General features: G+C 42.8%; 1 protein-coding gene across 4 annotated transcripts in view; it reads left to right on the top strand.

Annotated features, from left to right (window-relative positions):
• The window catches only part of Magi2 (membrane associated guanylate kinase, WW and PDZ domain containing 2), a 1,451,928-nt gene that overhangs the window by 958,569 nt on the left and 470,555 nt on the right, over positions 1 to 22,804 (top strand). For all 4 annotated transcript variants that reach the window (XM_023724303.1, XM_023724304.1, XM_004639270.2 and 1 more), the window contains one exon: positions 13,013 to 13,223. In XM_023724303.1, coding sequence (XP_023580071.1) covers positions 13,013 to 13,223 — 211 coding nt within the window. The remainder of the gene's footprint in view (positions 1 to 13,012; positions 13,224 to 22,804) is intronic.

Raw genomic sequence — 22,804 nt, 5'->3', positions numbered from 1 at the left:
AACATTTAAAAATTAGACATTTTAAAAAATAGGATAAAGAATTCTATGCTTCTCATGTTTGCACATAAGTCCAAAAATCTCACCATACACAACCTTGAAGCAGGACAGTCCCATAATATTCCTTTTCCTGTCTCTTGCTGAGAAAGCATCTTTGGATGTCTTTTCTTTCATGAATTATTTTCTAAACTTTCCGAGAAAGTAATTCTTGATTATCTTGTAGATTCCCATCATTACATGTTAGTAAGCCAGTGCCAAGTATTAGAAATGCATATGTATATATTTTAAAAGCAGTTAAATCTCTGTGTAGTCACACACACACACACACACACACACACACACACACACACACACAGCCAGGAGAAATGGGGTCCTGAGAGCTCCCTTCTCCAACAATGGCAATACAGTGTGTGCACACAGAGCCGCCTTCTCCAGGCCTCCGGGCCTGCAATTAGTGCAAATGAACTGCAGCTCCCAGAGAGCAAACAGAGTGTCCCTTATGTGGTCCCCAAGTGTCCTGGGCGACGATCTCAGTTCACCGTTCGGGACCCGCATCCCGGTCCTGTGCTGCTTGGCACGCCGGCCACATGCGCCATCCGTCCTGCCTCAGTGAATGAGGCCCTGTCACTGCCTAAGAGTTATGTCCTCCGTGGTGAATCTGGCTGTTTTCCTGTGAAGAATGCCCCGCTCTGAAATGGCCCCACGGCCTGTACCCTGCTCATTTTAGTGCAAGTTCTCAGAGGCTGTGATGCATGTATCCTCTCAATCTTTTTTTTTTTCCTTTTTCTTTTAAGTACTTAATTTTATGATCTAGTTCCCAGAAGCTACAATGGGTTTTCTCTCTCCATTAGATGGAGAAAATTCTAGGCCTGTTCTACATTAACTACCTACAAATGGGCAAAGTATACATGAAGAAATGTTCAGCATCACTGGTCACCGGAGAAATGTGGAGATTCCCACTTAACCCAGAAAGAATGCTGTCATTGAGAGACAAAACAATGAGAAGAGCTGCCAAGGCTTCGGTTGCCGTCTTGGCTGGCAGCCACTCGAAACCAGTGTGGGGGTTCCTCGGAAAGGTAAAACTAGACATTCCCTTTCACCCAACGACTTCCTTCAAGGTGTCTTCCAAAACAGAGTTCAAGCCGTCTAACTGCAGTGACACACGCAAAGCCACATTCACAGCAGCACAGTTTATAAGAGCTAAACCTTGGAAGAGGCCTATATGTCCTTCCGCAGATGAACTGATGGAGTAAATGTGGTATTTATACACAACTGAGTACAGCTCATAAAGAAAGTGGAACCAGAGTCATTTGTAGGAAAATGACACCCTGTGGGACCATATTCTTCAGCAGAAAAAGCCATGTTGTTATGTTGAGCTGTAGGGGACTCTTGTCAACAATTTCTGACATTGCCAGTGAAGCGGAAGACCCAATAATATTATGGACGACTGGACTCTTCTAGAACATTTTGCTGAGTTAACACACCTATAATATTCAAATAACGGAACTTAATGAAAAAAGGGGATACAGATGAATGTCCATTTTGTGTCTGTGTATTCAAAGCGGTTAGGATAGATATATAGTTACATTCTCTTAATGAATAGAAGGATTTGTTCTAATAGTGTTTAAAAATAGGATATCATATCCGCATCTTGTACAGCAATTAACCACTAGGAAGACAGTATGCAATGTGTTAATTATTGAAGCTGTCCTACCAATTTGGTTTGAAACTGTCTCATTGCTATTTGTCTCTCAATGAAATTATGGGGGAAAAAAAGCCAGACATAAACAAGTTTAAATATCACATGGTATCTCACAGGTGAGAAGCCCCAAGTATAAATAAACAGCAAAATGGAAGACAATAGGAAGGAGAGGGCTAGATCTTTTGCAAATGGGAAGCAGATCAAGAGATGGAGGGAGAGGAAGGAAGAGGAGGGAAAGGTGTAATAAATAATTGAGATGTGTTGTGCACAACTCCCCGAGAGGCGTGTGATTATTCACTGCAAAGGTGTACTAATAAAATACGGAAACTGAAAAACTAAAATAAAATGAAGTTAGATACTCTGTTTATAAATAAGGGACATTCTGTATTTTTTAAGGATCACTTGACAGCTTAACCTCCCTGTTGTAGCACAGTGTGAGCATCCGTGTAAGATGAAAAGGGACAGGAAGACTCCCTCGGAGTGTGGCTGTGAGCTGGAGCCGGCACTGTAAGTGCAGGGCGCTGAGGACAGGACATCCGAGGTCCTCCGGGAGGGGCACCATCGACCGCGCAGACTTGCTTTGCAACCAGACTCACTGGGATTCCTTTGTGCAAAGTCCCTCACAGGACAGCACCAGGAGCTTGCTCTCAGCCTCCCTGCGGGGTTCTTTCCTCTGCCCTGGGGGTCTGGTGTCTGAGTGAGAGAGGTAGATCTGATACGTGGTGAGAGAGAGCAGCCGGGAGCACCTCGCGAAGCCCTGGGGACCACTGGTGGACCAAGGTCTTTGGGGTCTCTGAGGTTTCTTGCAGTCTGTGCTTTTCTCCACTTGTCCTCTTCTTTTTTTTTTTTTCAAAGTTTTATTGATAAACAGATAGCAATGAGACAGTTTCAAATCAAATCGGAAGTACAGTTTCAACAAATAATACACTGCATATATTCTTCTTAGTGGTTAATTGCTGTACAAGATGCGGACTTGTGATCCTATTTACAAACACCATTAGAACAAATCATTCTATTCATTAAGAGAATGCAACTATATATCTATCCTAACCACTTTGAATACACAGATACAAAATGGACATTCATCGGTATACCCCATTTTTTCTAAGTTCCGTTATTGAATATTATAGGTGTGTAAACTCAGCAAAATATTCTTTTTTTTCTTTTCAAAGTTTTATTGATAAACATATAGCAATGAGACAGTTTCAAATCAAATCGAAAGTACAGTTTCAACAAATAATACACTGCATACATTCTTCTCAGTGGTTAATTGCTGTACAAGATGCAGACTTGTGATCCTACTTACAAACACCATTAGAAAAAATCATTCTATTCATTAAGAGAATGCAACTATATATCTATCCCAACCACTTTGAATACACAGATACAAAATGGACATTCATAGTTATACCCCAATTTTTTTAAGTTCTGTTGTTGAATATTATAGGTGTGTAAACTCAGCAAAATATTCTAAAAGAGTACAGAAGCCCATAATATCATTGGGTTTTCTGTTTAACTGGCAATGTCAGAAATTATTGACCTGAGTCCCCCACAGCTCAACATAACAACATGGCTTTACTTCCTATATTTCATCTTCATACTTTTCTACTGGATGGTTAAGACCAAGGTAAAGCAGGACCTGTGCAACAAGAGTTGTAGCTTTTTGGTCTGACAAGGTCAGTGAAACTTGTCCTCTTCTGCTTCCCCTCATTCTCCATTTTCTCCTGCCTCACTGCTGGTCAGACAGAGAGGTGCAAATGAAAACAATTAGAGACATGCAGATCATCAGAGAGCTCCTCACAGCAGCAGTGGCCATCCCTAGGGGGCGTCTCCCCACCACGCAGCCACGGATGGCTCTAGTTGGTTCTGCCTAGGGCTGGCCTTTCTCTCTAGGGATGGAGGAAGGGCTCTGGGCAGGGCCTCTCCGGATACCCGTTCCTCCTCTCTGGGTCCTTTGCTGGAATCAGCCCTTTACCTTTTTCCTATCAATTGACTTTTCATTCTCATAAAAATGCCTGGAATCCACATTAACGCCAAAGAATAGCACTGGAGTGCTCATGATAAATATCAAGTACAGCCTTCCTCCTATTTTCTTATTCTTTGAAATTTCAGACTTTGTATTTCACAGATGTGTACTTGAAAGCAAACTCTAAGATATGTTGTCTATGCATGCTCTATTTTTATCTTATCTGGAGAAGGTCTTTGATTATTTCTCTATATTGTGCCCATTCCTGGCGTCCCGAACTGTGACAAGGATTCGAGGGACTCGTGTCTGGGTGATGCGTATCTTCAGAATCACTTCCACTATGAACTTCAGGAAGCATGCGCACTGAAGTTCAGGTCTGAGAGGATGCTGTCGCTGTTATTTCAGTCTACCTTTACTAAGGTGTTAAAAATTAAATATTGTAGAAGCGAGGAAACGTGAATTAAAACAGCTCTGCTCCCCTGCTAATGGAAAATAATTTCCTCTCACAATCCTTTGTAGTGGTTCTTTTCAATTTAGTTTTTAATCTTGAGAAATATTTCTCCCTGTCATTCTCATTCTGCACACAGAGCCCATTAACTTTCTGTTTTCATATTGTTCCACATACACTTCTATTTCTACATATAATTTATAATCAAAACTGGATTTTAGATATAGATGAAATATAATTTCGAGGCATTAAATATACTCTGTCAGTAACTCACATTTCCCTGGCCAACCCCCTGGGTAGATGAGATTCAGTTTGCTTATGAATGACAAAAGTCATTTCTTCACAGGACTGCTTGTTTATATTTTCTCAATTGATATTTAATTTCAAAAACTGGAAGCATAGTAAACCATTACACTAACTTCCCTTAATTGTTACATTTTATTTTGCACTGTGTTTCTTTCTTGGCTGTAAGTAGTAAAGGAAAATATTTGTCATCATCTCAAAAAAAAAAAAAAAAAAAAAGGATAGATAGATGGACAGATGGATGGATACATGCCACCATGTTTAGGAATCTCTCCTCCAAATCTATCTTAAAGAAATTATAATGAATGTTCTAAGCACATGGATTTACATCTGCAGCACTAGAAGTCGAAAGCTGAGCCACCATCTAAGCCTTAGCAGTCCGTGTGCACAGAACGTCGCGGGAGCACTGGGGGCAGCGGCAGGGGCGACACCCGCGCTGGGTGCCCCTTTACACTGCAGGAGCCTGCGTGCGTGGCTGCTTTACTGCCTCAAAAAGGAGGATTTCTTTTTTTAAGATAATGAGCAAAAGGTCAGTGATCATCCAATGGGCAAATATTTTAGCCCTCATTATTCCTCTTCTCATTTTCAAAGGGCTAGGAAAAGCAAGGAAAGCTGTTCAGAGCAGACTTTGTGCATGGCCTGTGGTCTTGGCTCCGCGTGTCTCGCTGGCTGGGTAGGACACGGGGTCCACTCGGTTACGGTTTCCTCTTCCTCTGGAGACAGCGTCCTCTCTTTACTCCAAGATAGTCTGTCACGTGACCACGATCAGAAATCAATTATATAAAATTACAACAAACTATATAAGATATATGATAGTATTCGGTCATAATTTCTCATTAAAAATCATTTGCAATCCTAGTATTTCTTGTCCAGAGAGCGACCCTCAAGTGTTAATTCATTTACAGGAGCCTGTGGTTCAAATTCTAATTAAGCACCTCAGCTCCCACCAGGGGCGGCAACAGTCTTCACCCCGTGGTGCAAAATAAAACTCGGGGTGTGTGTAATGGATGTGTTGACTGCCGAGATTGTTGGGTTTGCAGGAAATTGTGGAGAATCTTGCTACTTGCTCCAGCCATCGCGGGGGCCAAGACCACAGCAGACCCGGCACCCGATGGGGCTGCATTCAGGGGCAGACAGATGGGAAGTCCACTTGCCTGGGGCGCACATGAGGGGTGTGAGCCCCACGTTACGACGGAAGAGCTGTGCTGCTGCTTCTGCTGTTAATTGGTACCCTCAAAAAATAAATAGTACCCTCAAAGGTGCCAAGGGGATGCCACGTTCATAGCTCAGTAGCGTCCCCTGGTGTCCATAAAAAAGTAAACATAAAACTCAAGAGGAAACTTGGGAAATGCACGATTTCTAAGAATTCCTTCCTTCCGAGTTACTTAACCACACTGTGTATCTTATTTGGAAAGAAAATGTCAGCTGACACAAATACTTTCTTAGAGAAGAAATGCTACTTTTGTATATATCCTTTCTAGCTCTTGTGGGTTTTTGGAAAGTAATGTTCTCCAAATCAGAAACTCTATCACAACTCTTGTTTCCGTAGAAGGAAATCATTTGGGTTGTTTGAGTTTCAAGTGCTCTGTGTGGGGTGCCAAGCCCTGAAGTCGGTGGTAATAATACGCAACATTTACTAACCGCATGCCGTGGTCTAGCAGGTTATTGTGCTGCGCGCTTTATCTGCACGTCAGACCTAATCCTTTCAGGTGGGTAAGGTTAATGTCTCCATTGTGCAGGTAAAGAAATTGAGGTGTGCATACGGCGCGATTAAATAATTTGCTCAGCTTCACTCTGTAAAGGACAGACTGAAGTGGAGCGGGCTCACGCCTGCCTTAACACTTTCCTCTTCCGATGAGTGTAATGTTTCTTGCTGCTGAGCGCTGCTAAATGAAAAACAAAATATTTTAAAATATCGAATAATTCTTATTTTCTTTCCTTGCCTACTATAAAATACGTTTCTTGGGCCGGCCAAATAGCTCAGTGGATTAAAGCACCTGCAAGCAGGCGCAGGGGCCAGGAGTTCCATCCCTGGGGCTGCCGTGCCGGCCCCGCCCCCGGGGTGCGCTGAGATGACCATTGAGACTGGGCGGAGGTGCGTACCTGTAATCCCAGCTCTTGGGAGGCTGTAAACAGGCAGATCACCACGAGTCCGATCTAGTAGTGAGACCCTGAACACCCTGTAGGCCCTTCCCTAAAATACCAAATAAATAAATAAAATATGTTTCTCAATGCTTTTTTTTTTTTTTTTCATTTTATATATTTGGTACCGGATCTCACTCCGCAACTTGGACGCGTAGTGATCCTCCTGTTTTCACCCTCCCCAGAGCTGAGATTACAGGAGTGCGCCGCCGCGCCCGGACTCTTTCACCGGCTCAGAGGGCCCCGGGGGCGGGGCTGGCGTGGCATGTGGGACCAGGTATCGAACCCCTGGTCCCTGCACTTGCCAAAGCAGATGCTTTGTCCACTGAGCTATCTCACCAGCCCATAGTTCTCAATACTATTTTCTTTCACTTTAAATGAACTTCTCCTATATTTACTTCCAAAAAGTAATACAAAGATGAGAAGGAAAAATTATTGAGGTCATTGAAATTTGTCACATAACCATTCGAAATACAAGGCATGAAGGTTTCTTACAGGGCAAAATAAATTTGGGGGATTGAAGTTTATGATTATTTAAAGAAATACTATCAACAAACTCCTATCTAGCTTGAAAACAAACCCTTCACTACTTTGTGTCATTTCCAAGTGTGGCAGTTGCAGGAGGCTTTCCATTAACTATACAGACAGACTGTGTCAAATTATGGATAGGACAGAAAATGGACATCATTCTTAAAATATTTTTTGTCCTGGATTTGGTTATTCTTTAATGAAACTGAGTGGGTACATTCAAAACTATTGCATTGTGATTTATCTTTTGTTTTATACCCCAAATATTAGTGAGCAAATTGAATGATAACTCGACATATTACTGCAATATCAAAACCTTGACTAGACCAATGCTACAAAATTAATAAGCACTGAACACTGAAATAATGCACACATTTCACTCTCCTATTTAAGTGAATTTTTACTCCATATTATTTACATATCTCTGAGCTCTTCTAAATGTTATCAAAATAAAACTGTTTTTATTGTGTCCAATGAAATTCTTAAGGGACGCAAGACGAACAATTAAATTTCTTAATTCTTCACAACAGTAGTGAGTCATCAAATAGAGTCACTGTTTATAAGGCTTTATTTTATTTTATTTTATTTTATTTGATCTGGAGATCAAACTCAAGACCTTACACTTGCCATGCAGGCACTTATGCCACTGAGCTATCTCCCTGGCCCAACTTTGTCATTTTAAATATCTGTATTATGTCTTGATGTTCTTATGGGAATTACAGAAAAATTTACATCCCTGTCTGAGGAAGACAAAGGATGCATTCCTTCTTTATTGAAATAATTTTTTGTTTCTATTGTTAATGAAAAAAAAAAACCTTTTTTGTTCAAAATTGCCCTTTTCTTAAGTTTTTTTCCTTTTGTTTTTTTTTTTAAGGACAAACAGCATTTTATATATCAAAAAAATTGGATTTAACAACAAGACCATACTGAAAAATGTGTCTTAGAGTCAGACATCGTGACTTGGCCACCTTGTAAAGAAAAATACCGACACACTCATAGGAAAAGAAAACATGTGTGGGTTCCACGGCTTCTTCTCCTTAGTCAGAATTTAAACAGTCCAGGGATTCTCCACACCCCCTCTGACCTGGACAGGCCATGTGGGAGGGCCTGCTTCCCTGCACAGGCTGGAACCCAGACCCACAGGGCTGCACGCCAAGACACACGGGTGACCGGGAGCCCTTAGATGCTTAGCGTGTAGGTCTGGCTCATTCTCACTTTTTAATTATTGAAAATCTGTTCTGTTCTTAGGAATTACTTTCTTAATCATTCTATTCAACACCCAGCATGCCTGATTTTTTACAGGTTTATACCACAATCAGAAGAAACACATAGTCCTATTATCCAAAATGTGGCCAAGCTCACTCCTCTTCTCCTTATGAAGCAAGGCATCAAATATGGTGCTGCAGGACACCGCACCCTACTGTTCCAGAGATGGTTGGTGCTTGTGCACGGAACCGTAAGACGAACCCGTCTAACTTATAAGTTGATTTATGTCCCCCCCCCCAACATTCATCTGCTAAAGTCTAAACCCCCAGTGTCCCAGAAAGTAACTTTTGCTGGAAATGGGGTTATTGTAGATATACTCAGCTACAATGAGGTCATGCTGGCGTAGAGTGGGGCACCATCCCATGTAACACATGTCCGTGTTAGGAGACATTGAGACTCAGACCCAGGAAAAGCATCATAGGAAGCCTGAAATGGGGCTGTCGCAGCCACACAGCACCCAGAAGCAAGGCAAACCCTGAAACGGGGCCTTCCCTCTGGCCTCCAGAAGACACTGGCCCTGCCAAGGGCTTGGTCTAGGACTTCAAGTGTCCAGAACCATGTGACCGGAAGTATCTGTTTAAGTCAGTCTGTTGACGACTCTAGCAAACCATCCAATCACCTTTGGGCCACACTTCTGGGCCTGGCCTGGACTGCAGTAGGCTGTTGATGCAAATACATAAAGGTAATTAATAGACCAATCCCATTCACCAATAATAGAAGAATGAAAGGCTGGCTCCTCCTCTCACCAACTGTTCAGCATTGGACTTCCTCTCGCAGGTACTCTTGGTCCACTTACTACCTTCTCTTCCTAGAAAATTGTATCCAGTGATGTTACGTCACTGAGAATATTAGCAAATCTCTAGTGTGGCTGGCAGGGCTGGCTGGGCAGCTCTTTGCACGGCCATGCTGACTGAATGTGTGGGAGACACGTTGCTGCTAAAAGACCCACACTGCCCAGCAGAGGTAGAATAAGTGGTCTGAGGGCTGCTGTGGGGAAGAGAAACCCAACTCCGTGTGGCTCAGCTTCTCTTTTGCTCACTGTCTAAACATCTTATCCTCTCTTTGGCAGCAGAAGTTGCTTCTGCATGGAAGGCTTTCTCTGGCTCCCTGCAGCCAGGTGGTGTATCAGCTTGATTCTAGGTCCCCCCAAGGCCCTTGGCTCCTTCAGATGGGCCTTCATGGACAGAAGGGGCAAATGGGTGGTGGTTTGCCATACACCCATTCAAATTGTGCCTTTTTGTTGCCCTGGAGGAAGCAAATGCTAATCACTGCCTCCCTCTCCACCCAGCAGTTCACACTCGGATCAGGAAGATTTTCCTCTCCCTTTTACTATCTTGTCAAGCACTTCACACATTATGGGGTTTTAGCTCATGTTTGCTAATGTAAAGATCAGGTCAGGTAGGAACAGAGAAGCGAGTGACAAAGAGTTAACCTGGGAGAACATTACTCGGTGCTACAGTAAATATGATTGTACACTTCTTCAGAGAGGAGGCTCTTTTCCAAGGGATATTTCACTTTCTCTTAATAATGTCATTTAGTGGTAGGACATTTATTTGTTCATAACTGACCTTCTTGAATGAATTCCTCATGTGCTTATACATTTTCTTCACTGTAATCCTTCTAATCTGTCTTTGTACCTATAACTCCACCATAAACCCTGTCATACTTGGTAGCTCATGTCACCGGTGACCTTTGTGTTATTCATCCCCAAGGGACTTCTGTGTCTTTCATGTAGAAGGTTCAGAAGCTGCAGCCAGTTAGTAGTAGATTCCTTATTGCCCTTGGCTTTGCTTTTCTGATACCGTGGTCACCTGGCTTTCCCATAATGTCCTCGGCTGCTTTCCTCGTCCACCTTTGCCAGCTTCTCATTCTCAATGGCTGCGCCATGTTGGAGTTTTTCATACAACTGAGAAATTGAAGGATCTTGATTTCCTGTTCCTGCCTGGTCTAGTTTGGCCCACTCTTTTACTCCTGGCTTAAATTATCATATAGTAGAGCCACCACCTGCCACTGTCTTTTGCTCTCTGACCTGGCACCTCCATGGCAGGTCTGCAGGGCCTCTGCCCACAGTCCACCTTGGCAGAGTCCCGCTCCTCATCCACATTCCCTGTCTCAGTGAATTGCACCATCACGTACCAGGGTAACCACAGCTCTTCCTTTGTCCTTATTTGTGTACTGCTTTGAAAATATACAAAAATCTACACTCTAAATATTTTACAGATCCATCTTTCCCATCACCCTACCAACAGCACTTCTTGTCTGCAATGCAGGAATAAATGAAATAGTCTGAAAACATCAACTCTTCCTGTCCTTGAATCTTGAGAATAGTCAAGAGGTCTTCATGGAGAAAACAATATAGTGCCGGCTTTCCCTTGCCTGAGCCTTGTAAACACCTTCTCATTTTTCTGAAGTTAAAGTCTTAACCCTGAGGTGTGATCCATAAGGCCTTGCCTAATTCAGCCTTGGTTTATGTATCACTACCTCATTCATCTGAAGAAGTGTCAGACTTGGTGGCGGTGTTGGGTAGGAGACTTCCCTTGACATCTATAGAATACAGCATTAGTTGGACACCTATGGATAAGTCTCCTCTTTCCTTCCAACAGTATCATCACATTAAAAGTGGTAGAAGACCACACATGATATGGTTTTCTTTCCACAAAAAGGAAAATTGTGCCTCTCTCATCATCTCTTCTGTCTCCAGTGTCCAGTATGGAGGAAGCACTTGGTCAACACTAGTTAAGCAAACAAGCAAACATGTCCAGAGCCTGACTCACAGCTTAGCTCTCCAGGGCAGCAGGGTGCATGGCGTACTCCACGCACACATTACAGTATGTTCCATGTAGGGGGTATTGGAGATTATGATGCAGTGCAGCAAAGAGAAGCCACAAAAAATGGCTCTTTCTCACACCACCTCGTCCTGCACAACTTGCAAAGTTCAAAATGTCTACAAGGAATTAGCTGGGGGACTGCACCCTATAGGCCATATTATGGTCATAATTCACATGTTTAAGAGCAAAGCCATGAAAGCTGATAGGGCACTGTTGTGCTTTCTGATCTCTAGTAGGTCATTCAACATCACTCCCCTAAAGTGATGCATATGGAGGGAAGTTGGCCCAAGCCATTGACACTGAGACGAAGCCGGTTTTCTATTTTAGTTAACTCACTCAAGTTGTCTTTATTAATTCTTAAAGTTATGAAAAATGGTAAATACCCAGTGGGTGCCAAGACATGTAAGGAAGACTCCCATTGCAGTCCAGACTTCCTGCCCTGTGGTAATCAATGGACAATGTGTTGTACATTAATAATATTGGATAACTCTTCTAATACTAATTATATGCTTCATTCTTCATCAGTACATACAGATCTGACTCACTGTTCTTTGAACTACATAGTTTTCTATGATAATGGTAAACACCATGTACTTAATCGCATCTTTATTAAAAGACATTCATTGTGTCCAGGGCTTTGCTACTATAAATGAAACTGCCATAAATGTTAGACTACAGATAGCTTTATGCAGTAATACATTTATTTCTAAAGAAGATTTTCAAAATAGAACTGAGTCAAAGTATAGAACTGAGTCTTTGCCTCAGAGTATGTATCTTTTTTATTTCAGTAACTATTGATTTGTTCTCAGTTACACAACTTCATATTTCCAAGATGGCCGTGCATCCTCATCGCTGTCACTCTCCGAATCTCAATATAGTAGTGCTCCCCCGTTTCAGGGTTAGACTGGCCCTGGTGGGAACTTCTGTAGTGTGTGGCTTTTCTCACTTATTCTCAGGACAATTCTTTTTCTGTGCAGTGCCTGTTTTACTCTTCCTTGATAAGGAAGACTCATAGTCTACTCGTAATGCCAGAAAAGAAAACCATAAAGAGCCCAGAGCAAATACACATTCAGGAATATTTCAAGCATGTCTGTTATAGAATTAAGCCTGTACTTCAGTTGAAACGTTGGACCAACAAGCCATGCTGGGAAAGAGGAACCCTGCAATTATTCCATTCACTCATTTTCACTCCGACATCTAGAGCATCTTTATTGCCCCTTTATTGCATGCTTCTTCTACCTTCTGAGCATAAGGGGCTCACATTCAAGGTACTTGGCTCAGGGGTCTACCCCCGCACCTGCTCAGGTATGTATCTCTTCCAGGTTTCCTGCTGTCTTGTTAGATTTCTCTTCATTCTGTACCAAATCAGCCCAAATCTGGTGGCTTCAGGTTGATCAACTGGATTGCATGGCCGCAGTGCCAGGTTCCGGGTCCTGAAATGCAAAGGTTGGAAATGCAGGGCCCCTTCCTCAGTCTGCAGGGAAGAGCCCTTTTCTCACCTTTGCCAGCCCACAGAGGCCTCTGAGTCCTCAGCTTGTGGTCCCATTTTTCTGTCTGCAAGCAGCCGCACTGCTGTTCCTTGGCTCCACTTTGGCAGGCGCATCTCCTCCTCTTCCTCTTCTTCTGCCTACCTCTACCACTTACAGACCATTGTGATTCCAAGGAGCCCACCGGGTCAGCAAATCTAATCCCCACCCAATCCCCATCCCCACACTGGAGGGCCTTAACTTGACCACATCTGCAAATTCTCTTCTGCCACACAAGGTAAATTTCACAGGGTTGGGGCATTGTTGGGGGCCAGAGTCACTGACCTCAGGCTCTTGTCCCTGCAGAATCCAGTGAACATGAAGACAAGAGTGCAGGAGCCTCAGGGGAGACACCCTCCCAGCCTTACCCTGCCCCAGTGTACAGCCAGCCCGAGGAGCTGAAAGAGCCCGTGGAGGATGCCAAGCCCGGCAAGCCCGAGGACAGCGAGGACACCGACCCGCTGCCCGACAACTGGGAAATGGCCTATACGGAGAAGGGAGAAGTCTACTTCATTGAGTGAGTTTCACATTTCTCTTTGAGCATTGCCAAGAGCACAGCAGATGCAAGTGGTGTAGCCGGTGGGGATACGGTCAGAAGAAAGAGTTTACTGCTTCTGCTAATCATGTCTTTCTTGTGAGGGTTTGGGTTCGAGTCTTCACAAGGTCCAGTGTCCTACAATGCAGTTGTATATCTCAGATTGAATTAAACAATTAGACTGTAAAGTACGTGGTAATAACAACTCAAAAGACAAATCTCTCTTTGATGCTGTCATTAGTATAGTCTGGGGTCATAGGCAGGTGCTCACCCTCCTCCCTTCAAGGACCTCATGCAGCCCAACTGCGATGTTCCAGGGCCTTAGCAGAGTCACTTTAAGCACAATACTTGCTGGTCACAAAAAGTTTTGTGCTTTCACCCTGAGCCAGGTGTTATTAATATAAATTTTTGTTTATAGTCCATCCTATTTCCTTTTACTAAATGCCACTTCTTTTGTTGTTTAGCATTTTTATAACTTGCCAAGGAAGCTGAAATGCAAATTGTAAACTACGTGGTAATGCTCAACCTGAATTCTTTCCTTCCATTGGAAATTTCTTCTAAAATACTATTCTTTATAGGTTTCATTAGCAATAATCTTCAGCCTTCTCTTTATTTTTAACAATAGAACAACTGTAAAAATTTTTAACTGACAAAATTGTACATGTTTTATGGGCCACAGCACTGTGCTTGGAGCTGCGTAGACAGTGTGCTAACCCAACCAGCAGAATTAGCTTCCATCCCTCGCCCCAAGCGTTCTCTTTTGTATATGTTGAAGGCCCTCTAACTCTTCTCTTGGTACCTTGAGATGTATAAATAAGTTTTATAGATAGGAAAGGCCCTTCTGTGCCATGCTTTGGGACAGTATTTTTTGAATGGCCTACAAGGTTAAAAATCTTTCCCCAGAATTAAATTGCTTGACGCGATTAAGAAAACCAGCTCATACATTAGAAGCCATTCAATCTAGAAATATTAGAAGCACAAGCAGAACTCTTCTGCTCTTGTTTGTGTGGATGCCACAGGGAGAAATAACAATAGCAGCTGAAGTTCTTAGTGCCTCTGGGCGTAGAGAATATATGCAAATGCTGATTATTCCACAAAAACACTAAGACTGGATTTCCTTTCCCAACCTGAGTGACTCATGACTTAGATCTCCACAGGCGCAGTTCAGTGGTGAAATTGCAATGTTACCACATACCAGTACTTAATTCTCACATGAGGCTGGGAACTTTGCTGTGTGAGACCACATGAAGGCATAATCGGATAATTACTGGGCGCACAGCCTGGCGCCAGGGTGATGGCAAATGCAGGTGTTCTGAGGCAGATGCGCCCCGTCACCACCTTCCCACAAATGTTCTTCACTTTCAACAAGAGTAGAATCTTTATATTATTTTGTATTCTTCTAGCCAGTGACATTATGGACATTCATTTGTTAATCTGATTTTATTGGTCCATGTTAGATATACATAATTTTCACATTCACCATAGAGAATTTGTACCTGTAGAAGATATAACTTCATTCTTTCTTCCCCATTCCCAACCCTCCTCCCCTCCCCATTTACAAAAGCTTTCCTTTCCCTCCTTCCTGCTCTTCTCACTGTTCCACTCTTCCCTTCTCTCGGCCCTTCCACCCTGAATGTGCCTGATCTGCTTTACTTTTGCTCTCTGATATGCACGGTAGATGAGAAGTAAAGCTACCAACCCCAGACGTGCGGCCGCACGCGGCCTTCGGAACAGTTACTGCTGAGAACAAGGACGCTGACAATACGCACATTTGAATGTACTGGGTGGCAATGAAACATGCGACAGAGAGTGGGGTTGTGTGGAAATATTAGCCAGGATAAGGCGATTAGATAAGACTTTCCCCCCAGTGCTTCCAGTAATGCAAGTATAAAATACTTGCTCTGTGACAGCAAAATAAACTGCCCTATCCATCGGGTTTTAGGGCTATGATGAAGAGGAACTGTGGAAGACAGAAACTGCGCTTTGTGTGTTTAGAAAATAGTAAGACTGGGGTTGAGAGAATCTAGCAGAACGCCTGTGTTATTCTCCTCAGTCAGGGACAGCATTCAGAGGGCACCAGACTCTGTCCCTACTCTCACTCTTGTCCTCAGGTTGGAGAATAGAAGCGATTAGTTCTGAACAGTTAATGAAGGGACTCTGGAGGGTGCGGTGCTCTGCAGAGGACAGCACTGGATGGGACCCCAGATGTGAAACTGGGTGGCAGGAAGTGGGGTGCCAGGATGTCACCTGCAGAGCCTGTGGGGTGAGCCCCTCCACCTGCTAGAGAAATGGCAGACCCTGGGAAGTAACTGTTCAGTTTTCCTTTGGCTAGGTCATCAGTGCCTTTGACAGGCAAGCAAAGGATTCACAATTTTTTATTGGTTTTTTTTTTTGTTTGTTTGTTTCTGTTTTTTAATCTTTTTCTTAATGCTAGAGGGAAGGATCAATGAGCAATATCAGGGGCAGAGATATGTGGAGAGAAAAACGAAGATGAAACGAAGAAGGTCTCATTGCAAGAGAAATCTGATGCTGGGAGAGGAGAGATACGGGAGGGGAGGAGGCGACCAGCAGCGGGCTGGGTGGCCAGAAGCTGAGGAAGTGGGAGGCAGAGGCAGGCAGAGGCCACAGGCTGCTCGCAGCACAGCGGCCGCCTGGCCACTTCTGGTGGGCCAGGTCCTGCTTCTCCCCTCCTGCCTCCAAAGGGGGACAGGGAGGCTCTTGGCCTGGCTACCAGAGCGCGGAGCGCGGCCCACATCGTCACTGCCTCCCCCTGGTGTCCTGCCCCCGCACAGTCCTGGCTGATGTCCTGCTGAGCCCTGCGACCCTCCCTCCACCCCTGACTCCATCGACAAGGTGCCTCCCCCACTGCCATCCATGTGAGAGTACCTTTGCCACGGAGCCACCAGGGATTCATTGTCACAGTCCCTCGAGGACAGATCTGAAGCAGGGGACAGTGGGGTTGGCACTGAGGCTCTTCTTAGGAACAGAGCTCTGATATCCCTGGGCAGACCTGAAGCGAAATCACGCCAAGGGAAAAGCAGAGGTATGACCGTGTCGCATGACGGTGAGCACATGCGTGACCTCCTGTACATTCCAGCTTTGTGTGTGGTGAGAACGCTTAAAGTCAACCCTTAGCTGCCCTGGCACATGCCTGTCATCCCAGCTCTCGGGAGGCTGAGGCAGGAGGGTCCCCGCCAGTTCCAGGCCTGCCAGGGCTACACAGTGGGTTTAAGGTCAGCCTGAATTACACAGACAGAACCTGTCTCAAGAGTAAGCATACATGCATAATAAATATGCACCTTCTCAGCAAATTTTATGAATGCCAGACAAAATTTTTGTCAATTAGAAAGGAACTGTGGGGGACTCAGGTCAATAATTTCTGACATTGCCAGTTAAACAGAAGACTCAATGCTATTATGGGCTACTGGACTCTTTTAGAATATTTTGCTGAGTTTACACACCTATAATATTCAATAACGGAACTTAGAAAAAATGGGATATACCGATGAATGTCCATTTTGTATCTGTGTATTCCAAGTGGTTGGGATAGATATATAGTTGCATTCTCTTAATGAATAGAATGATTTGTTCTAATGGTGTTTGTAAATAGGATCACAAGACCACTTCTTGTACAGCAATTAACCACTAAGAAGAATATATGCAGTGTATTATTTGTTGAAACTGTACTTCCGATTTGATTTGAAACTGTCTCATTGCTGTTTATCAATAAAACTTTGAAAAAAAAATTAGAAAGGAAAGTCAACCGCAGAATATCAGTTAAAGGTAGTAAAAAGGACCGAATACCTCTGGGTAGCCCAGCTTGAGCGCTTCCTCTCACATAAGTCAAAATTGTTAAAAATTGGAAATAAAAGAACTAAGGATTGGACTAATGGAAGATAAAAATAAATTTTTTAAATAAATCTAAAATGTAAGTGGGGGGGACTATTAGGCAATCAACCCGGGGCCTTTGCACAGAGCTACATCTCAATCCTTCCCCCTACCCCCCAATTTTGAGACAGGCTCTTGCTAATCTTGGCTAGGCCAGACTTAAGCTTGAGATCCTCTCAGGTCTCAGCCTCCCAGAGAGCTGGGATCACAGGCATGGGCCACCCCCACCCCCCGGGCTTATTTACATCTTCCTAATAGAGACTAGCCGAGTCAGAGGAAGATCAGGCAAACAAAGAGGAAAGTAAAGCAAGAGAAACCGGAGGCACAGGGCAGAGAATAGCTCAGCTAGGCGGAGGTCTCCCCTGTGCAGACGCGGGGGGCTCCGGAGAGTGGTGTCGTCATCCGTGGTTCCACCCCTGCAGGCCTGCAGCAGCGGCTTCCCCACCCGCAGGCAGCGCCTGGTGAAGCTTCGCCCAGTTATAAAATAAAGATCATCCTAACACAGAAAATAAGAAGAGAAAGAGGGGAGAGAGGCTTTTATTTGAAAAATTTATATAAATAAATTTATATCTGACCCTAAAGGAAGAGCTTCATGGAGCACTGAACCGTGAACCAAAGTAAGTATTTTGAAAGGATCCAGGCAGACGCAGCAGCCCGGAGATCAATCCCGGCCTGCCGGGCCACGTCCGGGCGCGGTGAGCCTGCAATGGAACCTGGGCGTGGTGGCGCGCGCCTGTACTCCCAGCACTTGGGAGGCTGTGAACAGGAGGATCCCCACGAGTCCTGTCTACGTAGTGAGACCCTGTAGACCCTGCCCTAAATACAAAAAGAATGATAATAATAATAATAATAATAATAGTCAAGAAATTAAAAACAGCGTACATATCAACATGGATTTCGAACTGAGGAAACAAAAAGCCCCTTTACTTCTTTGCTACATAGTAATGTTTGGAGCACGTATGAATCGATCTGGGAGTGTGAGAAGAGTTGCGGGGCTCAGCCCTTCAGAGGCTTTCCGCTTACAAGAGCAGGTTTTTGTGCTTTCTGCTGTGTCCTCATAGATGAACTCGTGGCCGGCTGCACTGCCAGAGTTTAGGCTGCTTTTCTGATGAACAATAAAAGCAAACTTCTCTTACTATCTGGATGATACTTAATGGAAAGGTAAATACGTGCTAGACTACTTTAAAAAAACATAATTTACAATCGTGAATAAATGCATTTTTCCAAACATGCTTTAAAATAGGAATAGTAATGATTTCTGTTTAGGAAATTAAAAAAAAAAAAAACTTTTACATGTATAACATTGTGAATAAACAGTCATTTCTTTGACTTATACCATCAACTTCGTTAATATTAGTTTTTACAATGGGCAGGATATTCACTATACATGCAAATGAGAAATATGGATATGAGCCCTCACGTGTCCAGAGCCAACTTTTGTCACTGTATCCAGATCGCCTCAGCAGAGAGACCTAATATGTTAAGCATTAGCACTCTGCTCATTTAATCCTTATTTTATGAAACTAGGGCTTAGAGAAATAAATGACTATGTGCCAAGGAGTCATGTAACAGAGCCAGGCTGCTTTGATCCTGTTTGTTCAACAAATGTTTGTTGGACGCACACCATGAGCTGGGAGCCATCTTGGGTCCTGAGAATATAGCAGTCGACAAACCAGCAGGCTTCGTATTTTCATGGGACGCAGCCTGCTTCCAGGGTCCTGGTTCTTGGCCAATTTATTACAGAGCCTGCATTGCATGTACCATCTAATAACCACCCTGTGAAGTGCTTGATTTATCTCCATTTTACCGGTGATGTTCTGAAGCACACTTAGACAAATTACCATTCCCAGGGGCACATCGCAAAGCCACCCCAATTATCCCAAACTTCCTCCAATTCATAAACAGATTTTGGCCAAAGTAAACTTCTATATTACAAATGGTATTTGTTTAATAAGTTTCTTAGCCAAAAATTCTTTATTCCAGAAGCTAAATGCCCCAGAAAGGCGAGGCGCCACGGGGTTAATCTGCACTGACATGCCTTGAGAATCCCATTAAATTACCTCTTTGTTTGGGAGTCAGTTTAGTTAGTGACACAAAAGAGACTGCTATGGCTTCGGTGAAAAACAAAACGACAACAAGAACCTATTTGTTTACTACCATCTTCCTGAAGGGTAGCGAACACTATGTCATCTTAAATAATCGATTTTTAAATGCAGGCTTTTGAAACTGGGAAGCACATCTGTGAAAAATGTCATGTCTGTGTGTAGCCTGCGATTCGTTCTCAGGGATGAATTTGCTTTTGAACCCGAGACAACCACACCGTGCCCCCAGTTGCTTCTTTTTTAAAACAAATTATTTTATTGAGAAACAGCAATGAGACAGTTTCAAAAACGATTAGTAGGACACTTTCAAAAATTAATAAATTGCATACTGTTGACTTCTTACTGGTTATTCATAGTATAAGATGCAGACATGATATTCATGTCCACAAACACTATTAGTACAAATCTTTCTATTCATTGAATTAAGAGAAAGTAGCTGTATATCTCTCCTAACTATTTTGAATATATACATACAAAATGGTCCTTCATTTGTATCCCCTTTTTTCTTTAGTTTTGTCAGAGATGGGTATACCATTGCCATTTAAATATTGTAGGTTCGTGAATTCAGCAAAATAATCCAATATGGTCCAGTAGTCCATAATAATAGTGGGTTATCCATAGGACTGGCAATGTCAGAAGTTGTTGACTTGAGCCTTTTACAGCTCAGCATATTAATATGGCTTTACTTTTTATACCTTGTTTTTATATTTTTCTGCTGGATGGTTAAGACCAAGATAAAGCAAGACCTATATAACAGGAAATGTATTTTTGCATCTGACAAGGTCAGTCAAATCCCCTCAGGATTTATCCTGAAACCCTGTACCACAGTTTATAGATCTTTTGTCAGTGTCAGCCATGTGGATGAGGGCCTTGCTTGACCAATTTGCTCTTTGTGAAAGCCTGAGAGAATGTTTTCCCTCCATGTGACTCTCCTTAGGCACACTCTACATCGTCAATCACTTTCCTCTGTGGCCCCATATTCTCCTTGATCAGAAAATTTGGGCCACAGCTGAGTTACATGATGTTACAGTACAGGTTCTCCTATGGCCTGAGTCCTCACTGACCTTGAAAGGCTAGGGCCAAAATGTTGGCTGTCCTTGCAGCCCTTCTTTTTCTCTAATTTTTGGTCTGCAAAGTTAAGTTGTTAACCCTCCAGAAAAGAAGCTTATTATTATTACCCTACAACATAGGCAGTTGAGCTTCTTTTGTTGCTGTTTCTGTGTTCCCTTAAGTTTTATGAAAGTCACCAGCTACCATTTCCAATAAATAGAAACCCTGCTGCTTGTTATAGAGAAGATAGAATGTGTTGGAAATTTATGGGAGAGAAATATGAAATCAGTTTGTGGTGGGGTTTTGTGGTATGTAGCAACACACATGCAAAAAAAAAAAAAAAAAGAAACAAAACCAACCTTTCTCATTCAAGACTTGGCATATTCGTAGAAGTGACAAAATCTGGTCTAGGTTTCACTTCCTGTAATACATACAGCAGCAATAGCTCTGTTGGTTTTTTTCTCATGCTTTCACATGATTCTGGTGTAATTCCCAAACAGAAAGGAAGTGTTTTGGACAAAATAGTGTGGAATGTAAAGGAAGAGCTTTGACCAATTTGACTTAGAAACTGTACTTACAACTGTACTTACAAAAACTGTACTTACAAACTGTACTTACAAAATTGTTATTAAACTCCCCTTACAGTGTTCTAATTTTCTGTGAGCACACTAAAAGTGAAAAAATAAATATGAACAAAATGTAATATATATCCAAAGCAACATTTAAAATAAAATTTCCTTTTTATATATTTGGTTATTACGTGGTCTCACTACACAGCTTGGACTCCTAGTGATCCTCCTGTCTCAGCCTCCCCAGCGCTGGCATTTCAGGCAGGCACCACCATCCCCAATCTCGGGGCTGGCTCAGCACACCCAAGGGTGGGCCTAGAGTGGCATGTGGTGCCAGTGATCAAACCCCAGTCCCTGTGCTTACCTAAGCAGGCACTTAGTCTGCTAAGCTATCTCACCTGCCCTATAAAATTTATTTTAAAGTGTGTCTTAAACAAAACAAAACAAAAAAATGTAATATGGTAGCAAACTTCTATACTTGTATGTTAAAGGAAATTTGTGGAAATGTTATTTAAGAACCAATATTATTTAAGGGATTACTGACCATGACTTTGTCTGTTAATTATCTATGTATGAACAGGAAAAAGAGCAAACTATTTATAAACAAGTTTGAAGAATAAAGTTTCCACTGCTAAGCATTACTTACATCTACCAATTATCTGCTTTTAATAGTTCTTTTTGCAATAGAAACAGAAATAAGATAAAATCTTTGGAAATGATAAAGTCGCTGAAGATTGATTGGATACAATATGAAATATAATTAAAGGGCTGGCCAGATAGCTCAGAGGACTAAAGTGCCTGCTTAGGCACAGCACGTAATCCCCAACATGCTGAGCCATCCCAGCCTTGGGTGTGCTGAGCCAGTGATTGAGACGGGGCATGGTGGTGTGTACCTGAAATCCCAGCACTTGGGATGCTGAACACAGGAAAATTAATATGAGTCCAATCTATGTAGTGAGGCCCTGTAGACCCTGTAGACCCTGTCCTGAAATACAAAATAATAATAGTAGTAATAATAATAATAATTAATTTGTATACCTTTAAAACAATGCTGAAAAAATTCATAGAATAGTCAACAGCCTCCACTCTTCTCTCAGAACCTATGTGACCACAATTACTGAGAAGTGACTTCATGCACATACTGAATAAATGTGTACTCCAAAATCTGCTACTATTTTTAAAGTAAATGAGAAAGGGAAGAGTGCTTAATAATAAAAATTTCTTCTTTGACTAATAAAACTTCCGCTGCTAAATGGTAGCGCTGCAATATTCATGTAGTGGTGGTCACATTCAGCTCGAGAGGCGACGTGAAGGAAGGTGAGCGGGAGGAAAGGGAAGCACAGAATAAATAGGAGGGAGAAGAGTCTTACAGTGAGGTAGGAGGTGGGTCATCCGCCAGGGTCCAGCTTTACAGACCCGAAAGTCAGACGAGGGTTTGTAGCCTGGCTTGAAAATCAAAGTGAATGGGAAAATGGAATGGAGGAGCGAGTGTGGCTGGGTGCTAAGAAAAATTTGTTTTATTCCCAATAGTCCACCCACCAAAAACATTTTTATTAACTTAATTTTTATTATAGTTTTTAAGACTCAATATTCACATGTACTTGATATGACACAATGTTTTATAAGGGATTTGTTCTGGAAAAATACTCAGTTTTGAATGAATAAAATTTGCCTTGGAAACAACTGGAGTAGAGAACATGAGCTGTTCAGGAACAATGTCCTTAATGTTCTCTTTCATTGGTGTGAGTATGCAATTTAATAACTGTTAAGGACAAGGCACTTCCCAAGGAATTAAAGGAGGCCTCCCGCCTTCAGAGTGTAGAGTTCTGCTTCTGAACGACTGGCTGGAGCTTGGTCAGATCTTGATCAGCACCAAAAGTGGGGTGTAAGGCCCCTCTGTGCAGAAAGCCATGATGGGTTCACAATGCCTCCAGTTTCAGACAGTAAAACCCCA

The sequence above is a fragment of the Octodon degus genome, unplaced genomic scaffold, assembly GCF_000260255.1.
Source record: "Octodon degus isolate 3935 unplaced genomic scaffold, OctDeg1.0 scaffold00108, whole genome shotgun sequence".
Taxonomy (NCBI): Eukaryota; Metazoa; Chordata; class Mammalia; order Rodentia; family Octodontidae; genus Octodon; species Octodon degus.
The sequence above is the reverse complement of the archived record's forward strand: the minus strand, read 5'-3'. Positions and strand labels throughout refer to the sequence as shown.